General features: G+C 41.5%; 1 protein-coding gene across 1 annotated transcript in view; it reads right to left on the bottom strand.

The window, feature by feature from the left end:
- Positions 1 to 2,651, bottom strand: part of LOC113213167 (esterase E4-like) — a 41,996-nt gene that overhangs the window by 6,738 nt on the left and 32,607 nt on the right. Inside the window, exon 9 of the mRNA XM_026432143.2 lies at positions 1,859 to 2,070. Coding sequence (XP_026287928.1) covers positions 1,859 to 2,070 — 212 coding nt within the window. The remainder of the gene's footprint in view (positions 1 to 1,858; positions 2,071 to 2,651) is intronic.

Here is a 2,651-nt window from a genome sequence, read left to right as displayed (position 1 = left end):
CCCCCTCATGTCACGCACCGTCACAAAATCTGACCCCCTTTCCCCCCCATTGTGACGTCACATTTTCGACATTAATCGAAAAAAACATAGCATAGTTTTACATAAATCGCTACGGCTTAAAATTGATGATAAATTGAGTGTTTGAGGTGACCTCGCTGCATTAAGGGGGCATCCTAGTGTAGCAAGCCTAAAATGGGGGTTATTTTCGAAATTAATTTTGTAACCTATAGTTTCTAGAACAAAACCGAGTAAACCGTCTAGCGCATACTTTTGACTATAAAACGCAATGTGTATGACGTCGATACGCCTACCTAAAGCTGAGGTATCCCCTGTTGAAAACGGCATGGCAGCGTTGTCGTCTTTTCATGATGCACAACTTTAAAGTCGAGCCGTTGGTCCCACACAGTCCAACAAAATATTATTGGACTCTGTATGAACGTAGGTATGACGTAGGGATGAAGGAGGTGACCGATTCCAGATATCCTAGTTCATGCCATACCTACGTCCATACAGAGTGTAAAAATTCTTTGTTGGACTGTGTGAGACAACGACTCGACTTGAAAGTTGCACACCATGACAAGACGACGACGCTGCAGTGCCGTTTTCAACAGGTTTGGGTAGGTAGTGTGCGCTAAACGGTTTACTCGGTTTTGTTCTAGAAACTACGTGTTCTCTACAATTAATAGACCATTTCGCTGAGCCATAAAAGAAGAGAAGGAAGAAGCAAAGGTATCGTTTAGGGCTGATGGGGCCAATTTGTGAGTGATGGATTTTTTGTCTTAAAAATATCACATTTGCCCTAAAAAACCATTTCGAACATGTAAGAGTTGTAAAATGCTGTGTAAGAAGGTCCATTAAGTCCCAAAATATATATTTGCTTCTTCCTTCTCTTCTTCTTTTTCGGCTTAGCGGAATGGTCTATTACGCAAATCACCCCGATACGTATAATCTCGATTGTAGGGAACACCTTGCCCACCGCCGCCCCGCCGTCTACCCGGCCTCCCTCCCTCACTCAGATACTTTGCTAGTCGCTGGACGGTAAATTGACTTGATCAAAGCTGTTGAAAAACGTATTTTCTTCACTCAAAAAATGTGACGTAGCGGTGTTTCAGACCCCCCCCCCCCTTAAGCGCGTGACGTAATATGTGGATTTTTTTCACGGAATGTACCGTAATTTTCCGTATTTTCTACGGAAACCATACGGAAAAGCCGTATTCTTAAGTAACGGATAAACCGTAAGCTTTTCCGTAAAATTTTGACTTATTAATTAGGAAAAATTATAAATTGCACTGTAATTCGAAGAATTGGATTTTGATAGACACGAGAGCGCAAAGCTATGGTTTTGCGAAAGAGGCAATAACATAAATCTCTATATGGACAGCTCAATTGTTTAAACTATTTGTTTCAAAAATTATTTAATATGACGGGGAACATGTACGGGATGCACCGTTATTTGAAATACGGACAATTCCGTATCTTTAAATTACAGTCATCCCGTTACGGTTTGGTACCGTACTTGGAATTTACGGTGAGTACCGTAAGAATTCCGTAATTAGCCTACGGAATTTCTAACAGTGCAGAAACGACCCTAAACGAACGACTCCCGTACCTCCACATATAACTAAAGCCTACCTGCTACTTTCGTTTTTGAACCCTACACGGACCTCTTCCGGGTACCATACGCGGGACGACTCAGGTCTGCCCCGCTAGATGCCCCTGCTGTCATTGGCAAATGTATTAGTTTTTAGTGAGTATTTTTAGCGTTTCAGTGAAGCGTGTGCGCAACATCTCGTGAAGCAGAACAACACCCATAACACACACATACAGATATTCAACGCTGCATCATGACAATACTTGCCTTTTTTAGAACGCAACCTAGGCTGCATGAAGATGAAACTGAGTTTCGAATGCCTTGTTTCACCTTTTCAATAACTTCGTCGTAATCAAAGTCTTTTCGCTCAGAAAGACCTAGAACTCTTCGTGAGTCTGAGAAGGGAATAAGATTTTTTGGAACGTGAGCCTGCAGATTTTCCAGAAGCTGTTCATCCACCTGTGGATCACTCTTTGGATCTGCAACACAATAAGTAACGAATAATAATTGAGTCTTTTCACGTCGTAGTTATTACGATGTCGCCCCTATGTAGCTCGTTCAGAGGGTGCGGTCTGTGGGTTGAAAGTCCTGTGTAAGCTACCAGAAGTCGAGGCCCCAGTCTCGCCGTAAGCCTGGGCAAAGGAAAAATCGAAAAATCTGGTCGGTGATTTTTCTTTAACGAGTTTTTATTTTAAGTACCCAGTATGCCACGTCAGAATCTGTACAGCGTATGCTGTTTTATGAAAAATTCTCCTGTACCCGGTACGACAATTTTCATCAGCTATTAGTGCCAAAATATTTTCTTGTAATATGTTAACGGTAGGTTCTCTGCGAGGGGGCCACCACTTCGATTGAGTATGTACACAGGATTACGTGATTACAGGGATTACATGTCAATTTTGAGTGATTACACGTGAATTTTGTTGAATTTTAGGCTCTAAAACCATAAAATTTGGACAATAAGATAAAATTTAGTGATAATGTTTTAAAATTTGGTCAAGGATTACACGGAATAGATAAGGATTACGTAGGGATTACACCCTCATCTGTACACAGGATT

Source organism: Frankliniella occidentalis, unplaced genomic scaffold, assembly GCF_000697945.3.
Source record: "Frankliniella occidentalis isolate FOCC.00 unplaced genomic scaffold, Focc_3.1 Scaffold257, whole genome shotgun sequence".
Taxonomy (NCBI): Eukaryota; Metazoa; Arthropoda; class Insecta; order Thysanoptera; family Thripidae; genus Frankliniella; species Frankliniella occidentalis.
The sequence above is the reverse complement of the archived record's forward strand: the minus strand, read 5'-3'. Positions and strand labels throughout refer to the sequence as shown.